Source organism: Malassezia vespertilionis, chromosome 2, assembly GCF_029542925.1.
Source record: "Malassezia vespertilionis chromosome 2, complete sequence".
In the NCBI taxonomy this organism is placed as follows: Eukaryota; Fungi; Basidiomycota; class Malasseziomycetes; order Malasseziales; family Malasseziaceae; genus Malassezia; species Malassezia vespertilionis.
This window is the reverse complement of record NC_079248.1, coordinates 173247-194134: the sequence shown is the minus strand read 5'-3', so window position 1 is coordinate 194134 and position 20888 is coordinate 173247. Positions and strand designations below refer to the sequence as shown.

Genomic DNA, 20888 nt, shown 5'->3' with positions numbered 1-20888 from the left:
TTCCCGCGCCATGAGCAGCTCGCACCGTCCTATTGTGCTCTCCGGCCCATCCGGCGTAGGGAAGAGCACATTGATTAAACGCCTCTTTGACGAATTTCCTTCCCAGTTCGGCTTCAGCGTCAGCCGTGCGTATCCTCCTCCAACTCATGACAGACACCACCCGCCATATGCGCCCCGGCGAGGTTGACGGCAAATCCTACTATTTTGTGCCGCGCGAAGAGTTTCTTGCGCTAGTCGACCAAGGCGCATTTCTAGAGCATGCCGAATTTGGCGGCAACTTGTACGGCACGACGGCCAAAGCCGTACAAAGCGTGCAGGACGAGCAGCATCGCCGTGCAATTTTGGACATTGACACGCAAGGCGTGAAGCTGATCAAGGCGCATCATGCCTACTTGGACCCCGTCTATGTATTTATCTCCCCTCCCCAGTACACCATCCTGAAACAGCGACTGGAATCGCGGAATACGGACACGGACGAAGCCATTTCCCGTCGATTGCGTATGGCCATACATGAATTGCGCAATGCACGCACTCCTGGTGCATTTGACTACATTATTATCAATGACGACCTCGATCGCGCCTACAAACTGCTGCGCGCCGTGTGTCTCGGCGAGACAAACGGCTTGGTATGCGACGCGATGCCAGCGCGCGATATGGAAGAAGACGCGGCTGAGCAATCTTTCTTGCACGACGGCGAGACACTGTAGATATGTGTAGATCCGCTTATGCACCAATCTTGGCGCTCGCAGCGACGTTTGTCTCTGCATCGACCTTGGCCTCGATGGTGGCCTGGCCGCCGCTCAAAACAATCACCTCCACGGTGATGGTCTTGGCCGTCTTCGCGTGCGGCACAACCAGCTCGGCTAGCCGCGAACTGTCCGGCTTCACATACGCAGTCTTGACCTCCTCCGGCTCGAGCGGCTCGTCGTCGTCATCGTCGTCGTCCAGAGGCTCCGGCGCTATCATGTCCGTGCGAACAAGAGGCGTGCCTTTGGCAATGCGCACCATCGAAGCGGAAGCGCCCTGCGCAGTGGGGAAGCGGTACGTGCAGCGTGTGGGCAGCGGCGTCTCGGTGGGGACTATGGTGACAAACAGCTGCCCGTCGACGATTTGCTTCTCCACGCGCGCATATTCCGGCGCGCCCGCAGCGGGCGCGTCGAGCACAATGCCAATGGGCTGCGTGAGCGAAGGGGCGCAGAGTTGCTGTTTGTTCTCGGCAAGCGTATTATCGAGCGACTCGATAAACTTGCGCTCGGGCGAGTCTTTCGGAAGATGGACAATAATTTGTGCATACACAGCGTTTCCGCGCGCAATCACCTGGTCGGCGTCGATCGACTGGGTGATGTGCACGCCGCTGTCCTCTGCAAACAGGTAGCTGATCTGCTCGGCGAGGCCCGAAAGACGTGCAGCGCCGCCGACAAGCACCACCTCGTCGATCTGGCACGGGTCAAGGTTGGCAGCTTCAATTGTCTTCTTCACATTGCCCTGCGCGCGCGAATAGAGGCTCCCGGCGAGCAGGTTGAGACGCATGCGGTTGACCGAGCCGCTAAAGTCGAGGCCCTCCGCCAAGCTCTCCACGCTGCACGGCGCCGAGTTGCTCGCACTCAGCGCGCGCTTGGTCATCTCTGCCTCGTTGCGCAGTTTTGCCCACGCGCGCGAGTCGTCGTCGCGGATCGTGACCTTGGTCTTTTTGGTAAACTCTTTGGCAAAGTACTGGACCAAAAGGTCGTCCAATACATTACCGCCGATGCTCTTGTCGTGCTCGTAAGCCAGCAGTGCGTAAATGCCCGCACGCGCGGCGACGACCGTGACGTCAAAAGAAGAGCCGCCAAAGTCGACTACGACGACATTCCTGTTGAGCGTCTTTTCCGGCGCGTACGGCCTGCCTTCTTCTCCGTCGGGGTTCGCCGGCAAACTTCCATCGAGGCCAGGCGCAGTGATGCCATAAGCAACAAGCGCCGCGGCGGGAATGGGAATGATTTGAAGCACATGGAGGCCAGCGTCGGTCGCGGCCGTCTCCACGGCCTTGATCTGCGCGTCGTTGAACCAGCCCGGAATGCTGAGCACAGTGCCGATGATCGGAACACCAGACATAAAGTCTTTTGCGGCACCAAAGAGCACGCCGATGAAGCGGACAAGCACGTCGTGCGCAGAAAGCAGTGTCTCTTTGCCGTCGATTTGGACTTTGAACGAGGGGGTGCCCTGCGCGTCGATCACTTGCGCCGAGTTGCGCTTCACGTCATCCTCGGACAGCTCGCTGAAGCTGCGGCCAACGAGGTTCACAAAGCGGTCAATCACATTGGGCGCATTGCGCACCAGCTGCGGCGTCGCTTCGTTGCCATTGTATACCTGGTCGCCGTTGAACGCAATGCGCGTAGCAATTTGGCGCTCACCATTCTCATTTGCAATCACGTCTGCGCGGCCATGCTGATTGATGCATGCAATGCTACCGTACGTATTACCGAGGTTAATGCCAATCACCGCACCGCTCATGGTCGCCGTGGCTGTTCCGTCACGCTACGAAAAAATTCGAAGAAGTCCACGTGCATGAGCACGTGGAAGTGCACGGCCACTAAGGCCGCGCTTCGGGCGCGTCGTAGCGGACACGCTGCCGAACCGCGCGCGGATCCTCATGCAGCACGTTTGAATACGGCCCTTTGCGCTTGCGTTCATCTGTGGTATCATCCAGATCGCGGTAGTCTGTGCGCGGCCGCGTCGGATCCGAAGGCCGCTCCTGCAGTTTTTCCTAAACGTTAGTCTTGTAGAAACGCACCTTTTGCCGCCGCACGAATTTGTTCCATGCACTCGTTGCAGCTTCCATACCATGCTCCAGTTCCTTCAGCTCAATGAATTCGGGTAGCTTTTCCAGGCTGTGCACAATACGCTCAAAAGGCGCGTCGATGTCCAGCGGAGGATGCATTTTTTTCAGCGCGTAGCGCAGTTCGTCTGCGCGCTCGCGCAGTTTGCGGTCAGAACGCCGCCTCGCATCGCGCGCGTCACGACCCGCCAGGCAGAGGAGCTCGTCCAGCACCTCTTTTTGTTCACACTCGCGCAGCGACGCAAGTGCTGGCGGCGCTTGCGGCGCTGCAAGCGCGGCGCGCCATTGCGCCCAAGCGTCGCCGTCCAACGAGACCGAGTGCTGCTTTACGTATGCGTCCGCCTCTTTCATGAGAACGGCAAAGCGGCGCTCCAGTTCGTCCAGCGCATCGTACAACAGCTGCTGGGGTGCCGAGCCAGGCGCGGTGAGCACATCGGCAAGGCGCGGATCGTGCTGGATCTTGGGGAGGAAACTGGCCCACGTGCTGCGCGCCGTCAAGGATCCCGATGCGATGTGCTCATCGAGCAAGGCGCGGAACGCATCGCGGTGGATGCGCGCGGCGCGGCTCTTTTTGCGCTTCTCTGCATCGACAAAAACGCGCGCGTCGTCTTCGACGGTGCGCATATGTGCCTCAAATATGGCAAGCATTTCGGTGCGCGGCATGGTTTGCAATCTTGCGTCGTGCTTGTATTCACCCGACGCGAGAATGGTAGAGTACACGTCGCGCCAGAGGGTCGTTGCGTCCATATCGATTGTCTTTAAAAGCGCAGTGAACGCCTCAGTGTTGTGCGCTTGTACCGCGCGCTCCTTGGCCTCTTCTTTCTTGCGCACATCGTCGCGGATCGATTCGTAGAGTCCATGCGCCAGTTCGTCGCTATCTACGTCGTCCCACAGCGGCAACGTCTGCAGCTTTTTTTTAAACGTTGCGTAGCTCGCATAGGGCTTTAGGCCGCCACTTTGGTGCAGCGCCTTTACCATGGCGGGCCGCAGCACCGCTTCTTTTGCACTGCGTCGCCGCGCTTCCGTGGTCTTTAGCTCGTTGATATACTTATTAAAGGCTGCTTTGCGCTCGGCAAGAGTACGGAACGCTCTGTACATGGGCTCCATCACAATTTCGCGAATCGTCTGCTCCCACGTCCACGTTTCGTCGATTCCTTTGGCGCGCAAGAGGCCGATAAAAGCAGCCTCAGCATCGCTTGCATTGGTGAACAGCGCGGCAGACGAAAGCGGCGCTCGCGGCACGGCACGCACACCCACGTTGATCGGCGTGCAGTTGCCGTCTGCAGGGCTTTGTGGCGTATGCGCGGTACCTGGCGTGCCTGTATCCGGCGAAGCAGGCGCGTCCTCTGGAATCGCATCCAGCAGTGCTGCGGTGAGTGAGTGGGGGAGCGTACCTTTTAACTCTTCTGGCATTGTCCATGTCGACTGTTTCGTATCTTTATGGACATAGTAGCTGCGCACGCCAGATTTGTACTCGCGCCACGGCGTCTGCTCCATTGCGCGCTCGCGCGCCGTTTTCAGCTCTGTTGGTTTTTCCCATACACTCCGACGCTCTACTGTATGGTACCAGTAGGGACGCCCCTCCTGGTTCTGGTATTCTACCCAGTGCATACTCCCCGACTGCGCGCGAGAAGCCGCGTCGTTCGGCGTGCCTGCCATGGTGCAGAGCGTCAGCGTAGGGCACGTGGAAAGCACGTGCGTGTCTCTGCGCGCGGCGCACGACTTGCTCTCTACGATGAGCGAGCCTTTTGCGCAAGATCGTTCGCGCAAGCGGCACTCGGAGGAAGGCGGCTACGATACGGAAAAGCGGTACCGCCGCGAGTACGATCCGCGCGAGCGCAGGGCATGGGACAGGGACGGAGGCTATTCACGACGCCGCGACGATCGTCCGCGCCGTGATTTCCGGCGCAGAGAGTATGCGCCGCGCAACAGCTCCCCACCGCCGCCCAATACGATCCGTTTACGCGAGCGCCCTCGTTCCGTGACGCTGTGGGACATTCCGCCGAAAGGCTTCCAGGACACCGACCCCCTTTCGGCCAAGGCGACGGGGTATTTTGGCGCGCCTGTAAATTCAAGCGTGACGTCCATCATGGCGCCGGGCATGGATGAGCCTGCGCCGAAAAGCGCCATAAAGCACGCCAGCGATCCTGCTCTGGCTACCGCGGTATACCATGCAAAAGAGCACCAGCAATTGCGCCAATTACGCGTGTTTAACGTCTCGTCCGACATGTCGGACGAGACGCTGCGCAGCTTTTTGAATGCAATCATGGAGGAGCGCAAGCTGGTGAGCTCGCTGACCAACGAGCCATGCGTGCGTGTCGTGATGCACCTTGATGAAAACTACGCAGTAGCCGAGTTTCGCGATCCAGACGACGCGACGAACGCGATGCTGCTGGACAATGCCGAGTTCCAGTCGGAGACGCTGCGCTTGGAGCGGCCAAAAGACTACAAAGGCACCGATTCTTCCTACGCAACACTGCGCTCGCTTGAGACCAGTGTTCCGAACGGACCGAACAAGCTGTACATTGGAAGCATTCCGCTCTTCCTCTCCTCGAACGAAGTAGTCGAGATGCTCAAGCCTTTCGGCGAGACACGCCACTTTGATCTCCTGCTCGACACCCACGGCCACTCGCGGGGCATTGCTTTTACCGAGTTCTTCGACGAGGATGCGGCCTACCTTGCCCTCGAAGGGCTCAACGGGCTCATGGTCGGCGGCCAGCGTCTCGTAGTGAAACGCGCCGTGCCCGAAAAGACAGTGGAGGAAGAGGATGCACAGGAAACGTCGGAAGAGCCTACACGTGCAATGACGATGCTGAATATGGTCACAGTCGACGAGCTCGTGGACGACCAGGAATACAACGATTTGCTCGAGGATGTGCGCGAGGAATGCAGCAAGTACGGGAACCTTGTCGATGTTCGCATTCCGCGCCCTGCAGCGCAGAGCAATAGCGGTGCAGCACACTCATGGCAGCAGCAAGGCGGCGAAGGCATAGAACGACGGGGGATCGGCCGCGTGTACGTTAAATTTGCCGAGGTGCACGAGTGCAGTGCGGCGTTCAAAGCAACCGCTGGCCGCTTGTTTGACGGGCGCACAGTGATTTGTGCTTATCTACGCGAAGAGGCATGGCCGGGCACGGAAGACGGCGGTGAGAGTCTATAGCACAACCTGTAGTTCAATCCAACACTACTTATCCCTGCGGAAATGCAGCAGGCGCGGGAGTTCCATGATAGGGCACGCCTTCCGCAAAAACTCGTGCTGGAGGAGCTCGTCGGCAGTGGCGCGGCTCTTCACGTCAGCACAGAGACACACGGCAAGAAACCCTTTCAGTTCGCGCGAGAGATTCTCGGGTTTCTTGAGCGTGGGTGTTCCGTTCGTCGCAATCATATACAATGCCTTTAGCGGCTCCTCGTCCAAATAAGGGGGTTCGTTCTCGATCATCTCAATCGCCATGATGCCCAGCGACCAAATATCCACCTTGGCGCCGTATTCTTTCTGTTTTACCACTTCCGGCGCCATCCAATAGGGGGTGCCGACCATGGTTGCGCGCTTGCTCTTTTGGTCCGTCAGCTTGGCGCAGAACCCAAAGTCGGTGATTTTCACTTGTCCCAAATTGTTCAGCAGGATATTGTCGCTCTTGATGTCGCGGTGGATGATACTGTGGTTGTGCAGGTGCTCCAAGCCTTTGCACGTTTCGAGACAGATGGCAGCAATGTGCGCCTCCTCCAGCGTGTTGTTGTCAATCACATCGGTGAGAGCACCGCCTTCCATAAACTCCATCACGACCCACAAGTCACTGTTGCGCAGAAGGAAGGAGTCGAGGAAGTTGACAATGTTGGGGTGCTGCGACTCTTTCATGACCAAAATCTCGTTGATAATAAGCTCTTTTCGTGGCTGGTGCGCCAAATCCATCGCCTTGATGGCCACGCGCTGGTTCGAGGCGAGTGCCTTGGCCACGTACACGCTCCCTGACGCTCCCTGGCCAATCTTTTTCACTTTGCTGTACAACATATTGGGGTCATCGACGCTCACGACACTGCGCAACTTCTCCATAATCTCTGTCTCGCTCATCGTGCTAATCCGCCGCTCCGCATCGGCCTTGCCTTTCTTGATGGCTGGCTTGGGCGGCGAGGGCTGCTGCGGCAGTGTGGGGCGCCGCAGCGGGACATCCTGGGCCTGCTTTGCTTTCGGCGTCGCGTCCGGCAGCGGCACATGCATGGGCCTCGTCAAGGTGTGTGTGGGTGTCGAAGGAGCCACGCGCTGTTTAGGCTGCACACTGGACGCTATGCTCGCTGTCTTGGGCGGCCCAGGCGCGTGGGAAGGCATGCTCGGCGACCCAATCTTAACCGAGCTAGTTTGGGAAGGCGCAAGTCCAAGCGTGGAAGAGATGGGTGTGCTGGGAGACATTTTCAGCGGCACTTCTACGATCCGCTGGCGTTCCTTGGAGGCAGCGGCAATCCGCTGCTGCTGCTGCTGCTGCTGCTGTTGCTGCTGCATGATCCGCTGCCTTTCGCGATGCTCCTCACGCTCTTGGATCTGCTGCTGCAGAGAATTGTTAGAAAGGCGCATGTTCTTGGTCATGAACGACATTGTGCTCGTATCCGTGTCCTGTGCGCTGGTATCGGCAAGGTGCTGTGGCATGGACGGGGTCGGAAGAGGCACATCGGATGGCAGCGCAGGCAAGGCCTGCTTCGTAAACATCTGTGCCCGCGGCGGAGCGGGAGCAGCACGACGCATTTCCAAGTTTTCGAATCCATCGGCGCGTGGTGGAGCTTGGGGGCGCGGCACAGCGCCTGTGGGGAAGGGGGGCGACTGGAGCTTTAAGCTGTTCATTGCCGTGCGGCCAGAACTGCCGGGGTGGATGTTCATCGTGGGGCTCCCCAGTCCAAACTCGTCGCGGTGTCCCTTTTGGATATCGGTGTAAAACTCGAGCACATCCAGCACCGCTTGGGGGTTCTTTACATAGTCCTCTTTGGTAATCGCCGATTTGGTCAGCAAGTGCGTCCATTGCTCGGGCAGGCCGGTAAAGGAGCCGCTGACGGGGTCGAATCCGACGTGCACCTGATGGACAAAATTGGTGGGAGAGCTCGCTCCGAGCGGGGTGCGGTTGTAAATGTCGTCCATCCAGCCGTACAGCTCCTCGTCGCTCTTGAGCTGTAAGAAATATGTCTTGTCTTTTGTCTCGATCTCAATGCAGTACGGTTTAAGATCCGTGCGGCTGATGTCCGTGACATCCTTGAGCAGGACGATCGCGGAGGCCTGGTAGGAAGACTCGTTCTTGTGGAAGAGCAGCGTTGTGTCGCGCAAAATGACCCATTTTTTGCTCCATATCCAGCTCCGCAGGCCGTCCTCCTTCACGCTGATAAACCCTTTGCGCACAATGCTGCTTGCGCTAGGGCTGATCGGCAGCGAAACTGGTTTCGGGGCGCCGAATCCGTACACGCTACCATCCATCGCGGGCGACTTCATGGTTTCAGCATACGGCTCACCATTCCTTTGTGCAGGGAATGGGCTGGGAGCCAACCTCGAGGGCACATACCCATACGGATCTGCACTTGTCATCTCCTTTTGGTGGTATGCCATCGCGCCTGTCCACGCCTGCTCGCATCGGCGACCCGCTACGCACGTGGCTGCGGGAAGCACGTGATTGTGATGCGGCTGGCCGTGCGCGCAGCCGCCGGGCGTTATGGACGCCTTTCGCAAGCTGAATGTCGACCAGTACGACGAGGATCGGCTGACGCGGGCCGAGCTCATCGTGCATGATTCACGATCACCTCCGGAGCTGCTGCAAGTTGCACAAACAAAGCAGGGCGCGGTGCGCTCCAAGATGGCGAGTGGCGACGTCGCCGGTGCACTCGCAACCGTGCTCACAGATCCGCCGTACGGCACACACGCAGAAGAAGCCAAGGTATGTATGGAGGAAACTCATGCCAGGATATCACATTTGCACTGCTGCTCGAAATACTCAACTCGACGCGGTCGACCGATATTCCAAACGCGATCAAGTCCCTAAATTTGGACCAGCGGGATACGCTGACCAAGTACCTTTACAAGGGCTTTGCGCTCGGCAGCCGCCCCGCCACTGCAGCCCACAGCGTCAATTGTGCCGTGCTCCTTGGCTGGCACCAAAAACTGACGCAGGTCGCTGGCACGGGCAGCATCGTGCGAGCCATGACGGACCGCCGCGAAATGTAACAAGTCATAGTATTCTATACATCCCACACACTGCGCTCGCCCCAGCGCGAATCGCGCTCGCGCAAGTCAATAATCTCTTCCAGCGCGTTGTCCACCTCGGCGCCAGGACGGAGCTGGTAGGCAGCCCCAGACAGCGGCTTTTGCGACATTTCGCGCGTCGTGCAGGTGTAGGGCGCAAAGGTCACGTCGAGCTGGTTGAGAAAAGCAATCATGTTTTCGTCCGTGCCGATCTGCAGCACGAGGGAAAAAATGCCTTTCTGCGTGGCACATGCAACGTCGGCCTTCCTCTCGTCGCGCAGCGTCCTGCTCGGCAGTGCGCCCATGGCGTCCAACGTCAGCAAGTACTGCACTGCCGTTGTCCTGCTCACTGTCTTGGGCATCACGGTAAAGCTCGCGTCGCCACGGAGAATGCGGAGCGAGTACCTCTCGCCAAGGGAGTCGTAGATCAAGCTCTGCACCTCAGCCGCTTGCCGCGCGGTCCATTCACGCTCTGCGTCTGTCGTCGTCTCTTGCTCTTGGCTATAGTGCAAGGAGACAGAAGCTTCGCGCTCGACAATCCAGCTTCCGGGCGTGCGCTTGGCAAAGTCGTGCAGAATGTCGAGCACGGGAGCCTGCCATTCCAGGCTGAAGCCGTCGATAAGCGACGTCCATGTAGTGGCGCCACTCACGCTGTACTGTCGCAGGTAGCATCCGTGCTCGGCAATCAGGCCAATGTCCGGCACGTGTTGTGCAATCCTGTCCAGGTCTTGCCTGCACTTGCCGCTGAACACGTAGACGTAGTTGCGTGCGTCGCTGGCGAGGCGTGCAAGCATGTGCAGCATTCTGTCAAGCGGCTGGAACCCCTGCTTGTGCAAAGCAATGGCATCCTCCACCGCCAGACAGTCTTCCAAATCCAGCAGAATCAGACGCGACTGTGCGGCGCGCAGCTCCGAAACAAGCTGCGAGATATCCAGCCGGGGGATAAAGAGGTTTTCGAGATTGGGCTGGCGCTGCCTTGCGCGCTTCAAATGGCTGAGCACCGAGGTGATCCAGTGCTGGGCTGTTTGGGTCACGACGGTGTGGTGCAAGTCGGTCCAGCGCTCGCGCATCTCTTCTTCGGACATCACCAAGGCGCGCTGGATGGCGCTCGCGACCTGGCGTGTGTTGAACGGGTTGATGCCGATGCACGCACGGAGCGTCGCGTAGGTGCCTGTGAACTCGGAGAGGACCAGCGGCCGTTTGCGCACGTCCTGGGCGATGATGTACTCGTGCGAAGTGAGATTCATGCCCTCGCGCAGACTCGTCGCGAGAAAAACATCGCCACGAGAGAGGAGCGCGAGGTACTGGCCAAAGGTGATCTCCTGGACATGCAAAAAGACAACTGGTTGGTAGGTGAGTGTGCTGTGTTTGCGGTTGATGCGCGCAACGATATCGGTAGCATCGCCCACCTCCTTGCTTTCCTGGGCAGTCGCGAGCGCCACCTGTACAAGGACTACTTTGCCGACCCACTCGGGGTACTCGTCGAGAAACACCTCGAAACCAAGCAGCTTCTCCCGCACGCCTTTGATCCAGTCCAGTTTATCGCGGCCGACAATCAAGTACTTGCCCATGTACCGCTCTTCGAGACGCTCGATCCACTCTTTCACCGTGGGGTTCTCGCGCTTTCTATTGAGCGCGTGCACATCGATTCCAATCGGGAATGGCGCGACAGTGACAAACGAGTAGTCGAGCTGGATGCCGCGCGTGCCGCCTTCGAGGTGCAGGATCCGACTGACCGTCTGGCGAAAGTGGCGGCAGTAGGTGTGCGTTTGGAAGCTCACCAAATCAGAGCCAAGCATGCCTTGCAGCAGCACTTTGCGCATCCCCAAACACCGGAAAAGCTCGCTGGACGGGAAGGCAATGTGCACAAAGAGGCCAATGGTTGCGCGTGGAAGCCGCTCGCGAACCATGCCAGGGACAAGCAGAAGATGGTAGTCCTGGACCCAAACCACATCCCCGTCTTGGTACAGCTCGACGATGCGGTCAGCAAAGTGCTGGTTGACGGCAACGTAGGAGCGGAATGCGTCCTCCTCGGATTCCAGCCCTTTTCCAGTCGGCAAAGTGTAGTGGAAAGTAGGCCAAAGGATCTGCTTGCAATAATGGTGGTAGCTGTGGACATGGTCGTGGTCGCTCACCCACACAGGTGCGCAGTCGTGCTCTCTAAGCGCGCGGTCATTGATATCCTCGCGCACGCGGTCCGGCACACTGTCCATCTCGATGCCAAGCGTGCCGATAAAAAGCTTGCCGTTGGGGAAGCGATCACGACCGACGCTGTTCACCGCATTGATCAGGCCGTAGTTTGCACCGGGGTTCGGCAAAAACTTGAACTGCATCAAACCCTCTTCGACACTCTCAATCGGCGTGCGGTACGAAACAGACGTGCTTCGCGACCGGCGCGTGTGGCGCAGGGATGTCCTGTGCCGGATACGGGGGCGGCGCGGCACAGTGCCAGAGCTGCTCTTATCCAAGGCGGCCTCTTCGCGATACTGCGCCTCGGTTCGCTGGCGCTCCTCCTCAGACACTGTGACACGCCCGCTTGGCAGCACCTGGAGCTGCTTCACCGCCTTTTTGACGGCATAAGCGAACGGTGCTGCGTCGTCGTGCGTCTGGGGAAGTTCGGGGGAGAGAATCGTGGCGTCGTCTTGGCGCATCAAGTCGCTCCAGCCTTCCAAGACGTTGGGGGAGCCTTTAAGGAGGGGCGCAGAGTGCGGCCAAGAGGTACTTGGCACCTTTTTATGCGCCGTGCCTTCCATTACAAAGGGGTTCTGCGGCTCTTTCGGCGTGCCGATTTGGGACGCCAAATTGCTCTTTGCCGCCATGTCTGAAATGATGCTGCTCACAGGAGGAGTCACGTTTGTATCGCGCTTGGGGTGCGCACCTTGTGCGCCTTGTCTCGACTGTGCACCTGGCGCACTAGATGGGTTCTCGGGCCTCGACCGAGGAATGCGGGGCGGCGCAAATTCCCCGCTCGCGCTCCGGCCATGGTCGCTGTACATCGCGGCCAACTCTGGCTCTGCATTTGCCATGCTCAAGCTTCCAGCACTTGCCCTGTGCGACTGTGGCGAGGGGGGGCCACTCATCACCGCCGACTCATGCGGCTGCAAGTAGGCGGTCCCTGAGCCGGACGCTTCGGCCATGAGCTCGGCCATGGATACGTGTTCGCGCTGGTTCGTGCTCTGCTTGCGCGACGATGTACCTGTACTGAGATGCGGCGACTTGACAGTCGGTGCCGACGTCCCAGACTGGGCGTCTTGCTCGACCTCCCGCTGCAGTCGGCTCGCTAAGACGTGCGCCATATGCCCTGTATTCGCATGTTTCGGCACCGGCGACGACAGCACGGATATCGGGTCTTTCACAAGCTCACCAGGGCTGCTATGTTCTTCCAGAAAGTCCAGCGTAAGCGGCAGCGCGAACGCGGCGATCAGCACGCGCTGCCCGCCGACCGCGTTGGGAATGTCCATGGCTGGGCCAGGCTCGGCTCGCGGCGCAACCGTGCGCGTATCACGTGATGGGTATGCTACGGAGACTGCAGGTTGTAAAAGAGGACATCCGCGCGCGCGACAGCGTTCTCTTCGGTCAGCTCGCCTTGGAGGGTGTGTGCACAGAGGCGCATGACGAGGTCACGCAGCGTCTTGCGCGAGATTGTGACCGTCTCGTTGCACGGAGAGATGAGGGGGTCGTGCAGCAACTGGGGGATCTGCGCGCGTTCGGCTGTATGGTACTGCAGCGTTGCTTGCATCGTGGCCAGCAGCTCGGCGTCCACGGCCTCGGAGTTCGGGTCGTCCAGGGCACGGTGAGGTGGGAAAGGTATCTTGTGCTGCGGATCGATGATGGCTTCCAGCTTGCGGTCTGGAGGCAGCCGATCAAAAGGCGGTCGTCCGTAGACCATCTGGTAGAGTATACATCCGAGCGACCAGACATCGCTCGCTTTCCCGGCTTTGTAAACATGCCGCCCGTGTGCCTTGGCCATTTTGATCGCTTCCGGCGCCATGTAGTTCGGCGTGCCGACAATCGCCTCGCGCGAAATATGGATCGTGCCGAGCGGTATTTTTTGCGCAATCCCAAAGTCGATCAGTTTCAGGCGGTCGCGCACCAACAGAAAGTTGGCTGGCTTTAGATCTGTGTGCACCAGGTTGCCTTGTTCGTGAATAAAGTGTACCGCTTCGAGCATCTCGCGCCAGTAGTCGCAGATCTGTGTATGGGTGAGCGGGCCCTGGGATTTGAGCAGGTGGCTAAAGTCCATCTCGCCAAGCTCAAGGAGGATCTTGAGCGAATCGCGATTGAGTCGGTGGCCAAAGTAGCGCAGTATATACCGCTCATTTCCGGGGCGGCTCGCAAGCTGCTCCATGAGCTGTGCTTCCTGAACGAGCTCCTCGCGCGATTCTGGCTCGAGGCGCTTGAGCGATACTTGCTTCATCGCAAAGTACGCCTGGTTCGTCTCGCTCACTTCTTCCATCCGGATTTCGTGCGCGCCGCTTACGGGAATGGCTGTGGGGCCGCGTACTTGCCACACCGTGCTGAAGCCGCCCTCGCCTGCGCGGCGCAACTTGAGGAATTTGCACCCGCGGAACATGGTCTCTTTTGCACTGCTTTTCTGGCCGGCACGGCCAGGTGGTACGAACGATGTGCGCTGCTGACGGATGGCTTCTTCGCGCATACGCTCCAAGTAGTCGGTGTTTTTGTCGTCCAGGTCGGGCGATCCAATGGACTCGCTGAGAGAAGATGCGCTGGGATGGCGCACCGACTCTTTTACTGCGCTTGGCATACGCGCAATAGGCTGGATATTCTGAGGCGGCGCGCTGCGGCTTGGCGGCATGGCTGGTGCTTCATTTTCCTTGCTCTGTTCTGCAAGGAACGGCGAGGTGGCATCTGGCTTGCGATCTTCAACAGTCGCATCCTCCTCCTCTTCGTACCGTACTACCCGCCGCGCTGGGATATGCGCATTCCCGGCACGCACCGTCGAACCTGCTGTTAGTGCACAAGCACACGTACGGAACTTGCGAAGGCTGCCGCCTACACTGCGCTGCCCAGCAGCTGCAGAAACACTGCTTCGTAGTGTACGTGCACCGAGCGTCAGGCCCGGTGTCACAAACTCGGATTTGGCCTGGCTGGGACGCAGCGTATTGTCCTGTTGGATGGGCGTGCTGGGATCTTTTTCGGGGTTGTTGTATACATGACTCACACGCGGCGGAGTCGGCAGTGGGCTTCCATCTGGGTCCGCCGTTAGCAACGGTACACCGTGTGCCGCTCTCGGCGGCGTCCCCGGAGGGACGCGCACCCCGCCGTCCATGTTTGCGGTGAAGAAAGCAGCGCAGCACGGTGTTGTTGTGTTACAATGTGGGAATTATGTAAGCGTATGTCCTCGCTCGTCGCGGCGGCTCGGCTCGTGTCTATGGCACAAGGATGCTAGTCGAAAGGCCCTAGATAGTCTTCTTTCATGGTTCCAATCGCAAACTAGAGTGAGCAAGACAATACACGTACAATCTCGTTGGCGTCCACACGCGTGCCGACAATGCGGAGCCGCACTTTGCGCCCTTTCACGAGTTTCTGTAGTGAGTGTACCGTTGCGCGGCGCGTACATCTGTCGGCGACGTGAACTCCGGCGGATTCGCATCTGGCTGGAACTTGTAGTCGATAGGAAGCAAGTGCGAAGACACAAAGATGCTCAACGGCCCGACCTCTGCAAAGAATCCCATCTGCGGTGAGCGGCTCATACCACCGACGAACTTTATTCACATTTGTAACCATAGCATCCATCACCTCGCCATTATACTGGGGTCAGTGTGTCATGTCCACGTACGGGCTTCAGCACGATTGCCTGGTACTTGCTCTTGAACTCTGCCAGCCCCGTGTTCGGCACGACCTTGCCTTGCCCAACATCCAGCACAGAGACAACCTTGATGATATAGCCCTGCGGTAAGCGCCACTGCGCCAACGCACATATTTGCCGGAGCATGTCCCTTCTACATCGTCGCGCAATTTCCGACCCACTGATGTCAGCATTCTCCCTTGCGTACGCACAGAATTCGACCATGCTCGGCCCAAAGAAGGACGGATGCAGCTCCGTCCTATGGTCCAGCGTTTTCTTTCGTAAGTTAGCGTGCGTACGTACCAAAAAGAACATGGTGCAGGACGCAAGGCAGCGCAGCGTCACGCTGGGCGCGCGACAAAACGCATCACGTGACACAAAGTGTCTCTGTCTTTTGCCACGATGGTGCGTGTGCATGCGAGCACTAACCCCAGGGCGCGGACGGTGGTACGATCGCGCGGCGCAACGATCTTGTGCGTACGAAGAAGGCAGACGAAAAAGGCGACAAGGAAGAGCTGCGCCACTCGCTATGGACTCAGTGCCGCCTTTCGAAACAATCGCTCGACGTACCGGTCGTGGCCGACCGACTTGGTCAGCTGTACAATAAGGAGGCTGTGCTGGAGTACATGCTGCGCCGAGGCACGGAAGACGCGAGCAATACAGAGCATCAAGCTGCGCGCCATCTGAAAGGGCTCAAGGTACGTGCACGTGCCACACTGACCTCAGGACGTACACGCCGTGCAGCTCACGCCGAATCCTGTGGCCAAGAAGGAGGAGGACAGTTTATATTATGCGTTTGCTTGTCCACTCACACAACGTGTTATGAATGGAATGCATAAGTTTGTTTTTCTATGGACGTGTGGCTGCGTGATGAGCGAGACAGGCCTGCGGAATACGACTGGACTGCACGGCCGTGCACAAAAAACAAAAGCACCGGTGCCATGTCCCGTGTGTGGGACGCCTTTTACGCCAGATGCTTTGTTTTCTGAATACCCAAGTGTAGAGGACGATATGGTATGGCTCTATCCTGGCCTGGAAGTGCAAACAAGGCTGCGCGAGCAGCTTGCATCGAAGCGCAAACGCAAATTCAAATCTGCCCCGTCTGCCACAGAAAGCGCAAAACGGCCAAGACCGCACCTAAATGCAGATGCACCAGGCACGCTTGCAGCCCACCAAGTTCGTGCAGCACAGACCAAGCACGCGCGCGAAGAGACCGAGGTCATTGCGTCCGTGCACCGCAAAAAAAAGAACGAGGATGTATGGCTTGGGAAGCACGCAGCACAGCCAAATGTACACTAATTTCATATACTCAGTATACGCTCTACCTCCTCGTCGCTTTCAGCCGTAGCATAGCTTAGTACAGACTCGGTGTCCGATGTATCCGACACCGGCGCGTCGTCCAAGGAGATAAAGTCGCGCTGTTGTGCGAATGCCTTTGTGCTCCCGTGCATGGTCTCGGCGTGCAGCTGCTCGGGCTCCGGTGCTTCGTCAAAATAACGCGTCTCTTCAGCTGCGCCGCTGTCGTCGCGCACGAAAAGCGTATCAGGGCCGGGCTCTAGAGGCACATCCGGCGCGGCGCGATCGACATGCGCGAGGCGGCACCCCTTGCTCTTACACGCACCTTGCGCGGAAAAGTCGGGGCACTCGCGCGCATGCCGCTGCACACACGCTGCGCCCTCGTCGCACCAACCCAGCTGTGAGAAAGGACGGCAGAGAGGGGCGTCAGGGGCCATCCGGGTATGGGTATACTCACACGACTCGCCGTTGCGGCACGTTCCTGTACGCAAGTAATGCACACAATGCGGCATACTGTGCGCTGAGGGGGTATGGGATAAAAGGCATGCACCCCGTGGGTGTACGCATCCTGTCGGTTTCAAAACGCCCGGGCAGATGGCACGCTTAGAGGGGTCGTGCTGAAATGGACAGGCGATGCCGCGGCGGCAAGCGCCGGTCCGGGTATAGTAATTGCAAAGGGCGCGTGGCGTATGCAAAGGGCGCAGCTTGCTCTGCACGTCGCCCACTGTATGCGCAGGCGTCGCAGAGTGTTCGGCCTGCAGTGCTTTCGCGCGTGTCGCGCGGCGTTCTACGACCAGCTTTTTGTTGATCAGGTTTCCACGCTTGGTGCGCACATAATCTTCGCCATGGACAGAGGTCTGCAGAGGCGTGGTACTCGTTTGCGCAGTGCTTATCTGTGGCGCATCCGCACTTCCTTTCTTGACCAGCTTCGTGCCCGTCTCGTCAAACACAAACGTAACGCCATCCACCACGACTTCGCCCATATCGCCGCGCCGCACCGACTTCTGTGGCATGAAATGCGGTCTGGGGCGTGGCGTTGACGACTCTGGCTTATATACGGACGCATTCACCAACGCCATACTTGCATTGGAGCGCCGCTTGACCCACTCCTGCTGTGGGCTAGACCTATTCGCCACGAGCTGTGATTCGCGTGTAAATACGAGCGAGCGGTGGCGCGATGGAGTCGGTGCGCTGCGTCCACGTCCCCGCGTATACCCACGCGTCCTACGTGCACGGCCTATAGCGCTGGAAAGCCTCTCAATCTCACTGACCAGCGCTGCTTGGTTCGAGTCCATGGCGGTCCGAAGCAACTGCACCGTGGCAAGCGCCCGGCCTCCACATTTCCCTCGCCCAGCGCGCGCTCGCACTTGGCATTTTCCATGGACGCTGCGATCCGTGCATACGTCGAAGGGACGTTTCAAGAGATACCCCCGTCGATACTGGAAGATGTATCGTCTGGAAAATTCTCATTACTCTTACTTGTGCGAACACTGGGCGCATCGCTCACTTCCGAGGACGATGCGGAGCGCACGCTGGCCGTTTCGCTGCTCAGCGGCGTCGTGGTCTATCTGCTGCGCCAGAATACACAGCACTTGCATCCGCAGATGTCAAAGCAGGTGATAAATACACTGACGTCCTTTTTCTGCGACAAATTTGCCGATGCCACTGCCCTCGCCGATGAAATGAGCCGCAAGGCACACAAAGATCCCTTGGTTCCTGCGTCGGCACCTCGTGCTGTGATGCGCGAGGCGGAGATGCGTGCGATGCAGCATAGCAAGATGCTTTTCGAATGTTTGGAAGCACTGCTTGCGCTGAGCGCCGCTGGATTCGAGGGCGACCGCGCCGTCGGCCGCCATCACTTTGGCGGCGAAGAAGCGCGGCTGGTTAGTGGGGCGCTTTTTGCCGCGATTCAGATGCGCAACTATCCACAGTCGCTGCGTTTTGTTGTGTGCAAACTGCTGGACTCGCTCGTGGGCCGTAATAGGGCAGGCCTGCTTGCAATGCGCGCGCCGTCCGACTCGGGCGAAACCATGGTGGACGGCAAGGCGTTTATCATGGGATACACTAGCCTTGTGGCTGGCGAAAAAGACCCACGCAACCTGTTGGTGCTGTTTGGGATCGAAAAAGTGCTGCTACTGGAGTGGACGATGGACTATGGAGAGATTGAAGCGCTCTACAACGTTATATTTTGCTACTTTCCCATCACGTTCCGACCGCCGCCCGACGATCCGTACCGTATCTCCCCAGACGACTTGAAACTTGCACTGCGCGCGTGCATCAGTGCTACTCCCCAGTTTGCGCCGCTGGCCATCCCGATCCTGCTCGAGAAGTTGAGTGCAAGCGGCGGCTCGGCAAAGGTGGACACGCTGCAAACATTGGACGCGGCACTGCCCGTGTATGGCCGCGCGGCAGCCGAGGTCAACGGAGATGAGCTGTGGGGCTTTATCAAGCTGGACATTTTGCAGGCCACCGATGACGAATCGGCAGCGTGTGCACAGCAGACGCTGACGATGCTGCTCCGCGTCCTGTACGCAGATATGGACCAACCTACGGGCCTCGCAATGCACATCCTTGACGACTGCTTGGGCGAGTTCCGCACGCCAGCCAAAGCACTTGCAAAGACGTGCATGAAGGTTGTGCAGAGTATGCTGGAAGCCACAAGGACCACCTCCAATGCGGCCATCTCTGCAATTCTCACTCTGCTACTCGAGATGCTACAGAAAACGACGGATGCTGGCGAGGAGCACTGCGCCTTGGAGCTTGTAGCGATGCTCCTGGATATACTACAGCGTGTATACGCAGCTACGCCGCTTGACGGTGCACCTACGCGCACCTACGAGAGCGACAAACGCCCGCTCCAGCCATTCCACGCACAGCTCTTTTCTGTGCTCACAAAAGGCGTGGAGAGGAGGAAAGCGGTCCCTGCACTGCACGGCCTTGTGATGCTTGCTCAGATCCCGGGCTTTTTTGCTCCTGATGAGCTAGGATTTACCACGCGTGCGATCCAAACAGTGTACCTCTCGCCGAACGTGGACGACGCGCTGCGCGAACAGGCGCTAAACGGACTCGAGCGTATCCTTCTGCTGCACAAGCGCGACATGGAAGAGAATACGCTTTCTTTTCTTGTAGAGCAGCTTCCCTATACCCTGGAGCCGCACGCACCAAAAGACATGCTCGACAAAATCCGTCTGGTGCTTGGTGCACTTTCGCGCCTCTGCACAAGTCCCGATCTGTTTGACTGGGCGCTTGTTCGTATCTTTGGCATCCTGACGCACGCTTGCGCTGTCCGCGCCACTGTTTCACGCGCAGTCCAAGTGGGCTATGCGCGTGCGCTGCTCGCCACCGTCCAAGTATGCCTCGAGCGCAAAGCCGAGGCGCGCCACGCCGATTTGCCCAAGTACGCTGCCAGCATTTCCGAGCGTCTTTTTGCCCTCGCACTGCTACCGTACAAGACAGGAGACGACGCCGCGGCATACGTAGCCAGCGACACTGTCTTTTTGGAACAGGTGAGCGACATGCTCGTCTTCTTGCTGCCGTTCCTGAGCGTAGACAAGCAGCAAGCGCTCCTCGTCGCCCTCGACAAGCTCTTTTCCCTGCCCGGCGCAAAAGAAAGTTGCGCGAATGTGCGCACTTGCAATCCCAACTCGCCTGTGCACGAGCGAAATCTGCTTGGCATTCCTGCGGCGGTGCTTGCCGCGCTGAAAAAAGAAGTTGTCTTGCCGGGCGCGCCGCCGCTTGCGTGGCTTTCTGCAGTACAGGCATGGCTGCTGGAGCGGCCCTTGAGTGATGCCGTGACGAGCGAAGCGTTCCAGGCAAAGGCCGCGTACCTGATTGTGTGCGCCGTAGTGAACAAGTTTGTCGATCCTGCAAATGGTCTCGACGCTTTGCTTGAAGCATTTTGGCGTATGATGCTAGACGAAGCTCGGCCAAAGCGTCGCAGAGTACAAGGAGTCCATGCTTGGGTCTGGACGGCGCGCGCATTGCTTATGCGCGGTAGCGAGCTCGGGACGCAAATGCTCGTGCGCATGCACGAGCATCTCTTTACCGATCCCGTGCTTGGACGGGACGCGGCGAATGCATTGCAAGTGTTGAGTATGTACGATACGCTCCTCGTCCGCCCGAATGGGTTCCAAGTGCGGCTCCTGTACAAGCAGCGCTTGCTCGGCACGCTTGTGCCTACCTTAGTCAACGACTACAAGCACAGCACGGCGTCCAAGACGACGGACTTGATTGCCATTGCAACCTTGCTTCCCGCTTTGCCCGACACGACGCTGCAGGAACAAGTGCGCACATTGCTTCCTATGCTTGTGCACACACTTGGCATTGACGATGCGAATGCGCGCACCTCTGCAGCAAATGCGTTGCTGCTTTCTGTGCGCGATATCCCAGAGCTGGACGAGCAGGGCGAGGGCGCAGAGGATGCATTGCGCACCGACCTTGTCGATCAGCTCGATACGTTGGTGCATGCCTTGTTGGCAAACGTGATGCCAGGAGCGTACACGCCGCCGCATACGAGGATCGCCGCGCTGCATGTACTGGCGTCGTTTGTTCCTCGGATCCCGAACAATACACTCGTGCCTTACCGCCGTACTGTCGTACAAACGTTGGGTCGTCCGCACCAAGGAATCGACGACACGAACCGCCAAGTACGACTGCATGCGGTCGACTGCCGCGATCTGTGGTTCCAACTCCAAGTACTCGAGTAGCGAACTAGGATAGGCCTGGACAGGATACGTACAGTCGATTGCTATCAC

General features: G+C 58.6%; 12 protein-coding genes across 12 annotated transcripts; 5 read left to right on the top strand and 7 right to left on the bottom strand.

Annotated features, from left to right (window-relative positions):
- Positions 1-10: 10 nt before the first annotated feature.
- GUK1 (guanylate kinase) lies at positions 11-707 on the top strand (the record flags this gene model as incomplete). Its single annotated transcript, XM_056205747.1, has 2 exons — positions 11-125; positions 154-707. 2 exons carry the CDS (start codon positions 11-13, stop codon positions 705-707), a joined length of 669 nt encoding a protein of 222 aa, XP_056061722.1.
- A 16-nt stretch (positions 708-723) lies between these two features.
- SSZ1 (Hsp70 protein that interacts with Zuo1p) lies at positions 724-2493 on the bottom strand (the record flags this gene model as incomplete). Its single annotated transcript, XM_056205746.1, has 1 exon — positions 724-2493. One exon carries the CDS (start codon positions 2491-2493, stop codon positions 724-726), a length of 1770 nt encoding a protein of 589 aa, XP_056061721.1.
- Positions 2494-2572: 79 nt separating this feature from the next.
- PRP40 (U1 snRNP protein) lies at positions 2573-4477 on the bottom strand (the record flags this gene model as incomplete). The annotated part of the gene is made up of 2 exons (XM_056205745.1): positions 2573-2700; positions 2824-4477. 2 exons carry the CDS (start codon positions 4475-4477, stop codon positions 2573-2575), a joined length of 1782 nt encoding a protein of 593 aa, XP_056061720.1.
- A 76-nt stretch (positions 4478-4553) lies between these two features.
- On the top strand, positions 4554-5978 carry MVES1_000888 (uncharacterized protein; the record flags this gene model as incomplete). The annotated part of the gene is made up of 1 exon (XM_056205744.1): positions 4554-5978. One exon carries the CDS (start codon positions 4554-4556, stop codon positions 5976-5978), a length of 1425 nt encoding a protein of 474 aa, XP_056061719.1.
- Positions 5979-6002: 24 nt separating this feature from the next.
- Positions 6003-8285, bottom strand: CLA4 (non-specific serine/threonine protein kinase; the record flags this gene model as incomplete). Its single annotated transcript, XM_056205743.1, has 1 exon — positions 6003-8285. One exon carries the CDS (start codon positions 8283-8285, stop codon positions 6003-6005), a length of 2283 nt encoding a protein of 760 aa, XP_056061718.1.
- A 217-nt stretch (positions 8286-8502) lies between these two features.
- ARC15 (arp2/3 complex subunit) lies at positions 8503-9011 on the top strand (the record flags this gene model as incomplete). Its single annotated transcript, XM_056205742.1, has 2 exons — positions 8503-8724; positions 8751-9011. The coding sequence occupies 2 exons, from the start codon at positions 8503-8505 to the stop codon at positions 9009-9011; spliced, it is 483 nt and encodes a 160-aa protein (XP_056061717.1).
- A 14-nt stretch (positions 9012-9025) lies between these two features.
- Positions 9026-12490, bottom strand: MVES1_000885 (uncharacterized protein; the record flags this gene model as incomplete). Its single annotated transcript, XM_056205741.1, has 1 exon — positions 9026-12490. One exon carries the CDS (start codon positions 12488-12490, stop codon positions 9026-9028), a length of 3465 nt encoding a protein of 1154 aa, XP_056061716.1.
- Positions 12491-12546: 56 nt separating this feature from the next.
- On the bottom strand, positions 12547-14319 carry MPS1 (dual-specificity kinase; the record flags this gene model as incomplete). Its single annotated transcript, XM_056205740.1, has 1 exon — positions 12547-14319. One exon carries the CDS (start codon positions 14317-14319, stop codon positions 12547-12549), a length of 1773 nt encoding a protein of 590 aa, XP_056061715.1.
- A 116-nt stretch (positions 14320-14435) lies between these two features.
- On the bottom strand, positions 14436-15153 carry RPB7 (DNA-directed RNA polymerase II subunit; the record flags this gene model as incomplete). The annotated part of the gene is made up of 5 exons (XM_056205739.1): positions 14436-14483; positions 14511-14576; positions 14609-14755; positions 14830-14940; positions 15142-15153. 5 exons carry the CDS (start codon positions 15151-15153, stop codon positions 14436-14438), a joined length of 384 nt encoding a protein of 127 aa, XP_056061714.1.
- Positions 15154-15240: 87 nt separating this feature from the next.
- MVES1_000882 (uncharacterized protein) lies at positions 15241-16137 on the top strand (the record flags this gene model as incomplete). The annotated part of the gene is made up of 3 exons (XM_056205738.1): positions 15241-15243; positions 15273-15536; positions 15565-16137. The coding sequence occupies 3 exons, from the start codon at positions 15241-15243 to the stop codon at positions 16135-16137; spliced, it is 840 nt and encodes a 279-aa protein (XP_056061713.1).
- Positions 16138-16139: 2 nt separating this feature from the next.
- Positions 16140-17221, bottom strand: MVES1_000881 (uncharacterized protein; the record flags this gene model as incomplete). The annotated part of the gene is made up of 2 exons (XM_056205737.1): positions 16140-17138; positions 17216-17221. 2 exons carry the CDS (start codon positions 17219-17221, stop codon positions 16140-16142), a joined length of 1005 nt encoding a protein of 334 aa, XP_056061712.1.
- A 292-nt stretch (positions 17222-17513) lies between these two features.
- Positions 17514-20840, top strand: MVES1_000880 (uncharacterized protein; the record flags this gene model as incomplete). The annotated part of the gene is made up of 1 exon (XM_056205736.1): positions 17514-20840. One exon carries the CDS (start codon positions 17514-17516, stop codon positions 20838-20840), a length of 3327 nt encoding a protein of 1108 aa, XP_056061711.1.
- Positions 20841-20888: the final 48 nt, after the last annotated feature.